This window comes from Saccopteryx bilineata, chromosome 2 (genome assembly GCF_036850765.1).
Source record: "Saccopteryx bilineata isolate mSacBil1 chromosome 2, mSacBil1_pri_phased_curated, whole genome shotgun sequence".
In the NCBI taxonomy this organism is placed as follows: Eukaryota; Metazoa; Chordata; class Mammalia; order Chiroptera; family Emballonuridae; genus Saccopteryx; species Saccopteryx bilineata.
Window position 1 is genome coordinate 347,382,519 of NC_089491.1, and position 2,078 is coordinate 347,384,596.

At 58.3% G+C, this 2,078-nt stretch overlaps 1 protein-coding gene across 1 annotated transcript; it reads right to left on the reverse strand.

Moving 5' to 3' along the window:
- Positions 1-267: 267 nt before the first annotated feature.
- On the reverse strand, positions 268-1,830 carry GIMAP1 (GTPase, IMAP family member 1). The gene is given in 5 exon segments (XM_066254548.1): positions 268-680; positions 682-1,146; positions 1,148-1,253; positions 1,256-1,447; positions 1,749-1,830. Coding segments are annotated over 5 exon segments (942 nt in total). The 3' UTR covers positions 268-583.
- Between the last annotated feature and the right edge of the window lie 248 nt (positions 1,831-2,078).

The following is a 2,078-nucleotide window of genomic DNA, read 5'->3' on the forward strand; positions in this document are numbered from 1 at the left end:
TCTTCTCTTCTTATGCACGCACTCCCTAATGTGTGTGTGTGGGTGTGTGTGTGTGTCTGTCTGTCTGCACTTGGGTGCGTGGTTTTTGCAGATGAGGTTAGGAATGACAAGCAGAGCCTTTGTTCAGTGGGCACAGAGGCAGATGAACAAACATCAACAAGTATTGATTTCCGTTAACACAAGGTGAGTGTCCAATGCATTTATTCATTCAATTCAGATTCAAATGAAAGAAATGGGTATGGGCTGAGGCTCTGTGTGGGCTCTCGCCCTTGTCCCGTGGGAGGCCAGGGATGACTCAATGACAGGGAATGGCAGCCTGAGGTCAGTGGAAAACAGGCGACAGCAACACTTGTTTGCTTTGGCAAGAGTCGAGCTCAGGGAGGGCAGGTCACATGGGCAGGTTTTGGGAAATAGGACCTAGCAGGATTTTGTCCTTGGTAGACTACTGGCAGGCGAGGGACACAAGGACTCCTGCGTGCCCGGGAGGCACAGACACAAGGATGAATGTGATTATCAGTTGAGGGGTCAACGTCCTATTGCAGCCTGTCACTGAAGATCCACCACAACTATGGGATCGCGCCAATTATCTGGGGAATAGCCAGTAAAGCAGGCCCAGGTTGCCCAGTACCCCGGCCACGCGTAGCTTCCTGGCCGCCACCCCCGAGCACAGCCGGCCGGCAGCCCGCACCCCAGCAGCCCCGCTCGCGGCGCGCTAGGCTCACGGCCACCAGCTGCCGCCGCTCTTCGGGGCCCGCGCCGGCCAGCTCCTGCGCCAGGCGGTACTCGGGGTTGGTGTAGGGGGCGCCCGCGTGGTCCTGCGCCAGGCGGTACTCGGGGTTGGTGTAGGGGGCGCCCGCGTGGTCCCGCACCAGGCGCTCCACCAGCAGCAGCAGCTCGTGCACCTGCGCCTCCCGCTCCCCTCCCGCCGCCCGATTGTCGAAGCCTCACACGCAGCCCCCAACCTCGGGCACCAGCGCCCGCAGCTTGCGGCTGTCCCTGTCGCGCACGTACTGCTGCAGCGAGTACCGCGCCAGGCCATCTTTGACCGTGAACAGCACGACGGTGCGCGCCAGCATGTCGTTTCCGAACAGCGACTTGAGCGCGCTCACGACCTGCGGGTCCTGCGCCGTGAAGCGGCCCAGCTGTCACCAGGAGCAGCGCGAGGGGCCCGGGCGCTGACAGCAGGTAGCAGCGCGTCCGCTCCTCGTACCCCGGTTCTGTCTTGGGCACTAGGGAGCTGAAAAGATCGGGGTGTCCATCACCTCCACGTGCCACTGGCCCCACTTGCAGCTTCCCACCTCGCAGGTTCTGGTCACCGAGGAGGCTCTGAGCCTGGAGAGGAAGTGCCAGTGGCCCAGGATGCTGTTCCCGGTGGCGCTGTTCCCTGCTCCTGTCCCCCCCACTAGGGTGAGTCTCAGTCAGGGCTCCTTAGGCGCATGCGTGGACTCTTCGGAACCCAGAGGACAAGTGATCAGTGAGCTTCCAAACCTTAGAGCAACTTACCCTGGTTACCTGCAAGTCCCAGTGACCTTTGAATAGAGAAAAATAGTGCTTCAGCTCTGCTTTCCAACCAAACCCTACTGAGGTCACTGGTCAGAGCTTTCTGAAGTGTGTGTGTGTGTGTGTGGGGGGGGGTTGTCACCAGCTATTCCTGTCACCTCTATCGTCACCACGTGCACCTGTAGATGCTCAATACCTGGTGGGCATTTCTCCAGAGGATGCCCTTTATTATCCCAGGAATGACTCACCTGCCTTGTTCTGGTCATCCACACTGCACAGAGCTGTCCCTACTTGACAGCTTCCGTGGCCTCTGCCATACTTCTCCCACATTCCAGCCCCAGGAAGCAGGGTAGGAGAGGCAGTAGATTGGGGGTGAAGGACTCTCTGAGTCCCAGAGACCCTGGCCTTGACTCCCAGCCCCACCATCAACCAGATGTGCCACCTTAGAAATTGCTTGTGTAAGTGTAAAACGTTTGTGCAAAAGTGAGAAAAACAGTAGAGAGTTGTTTCTCCATGGGTTGCTGAGCAAATTAGATGAGATCACTTCTTTTCTTTTTCTTTGTCCCTCTCTCTCCCAC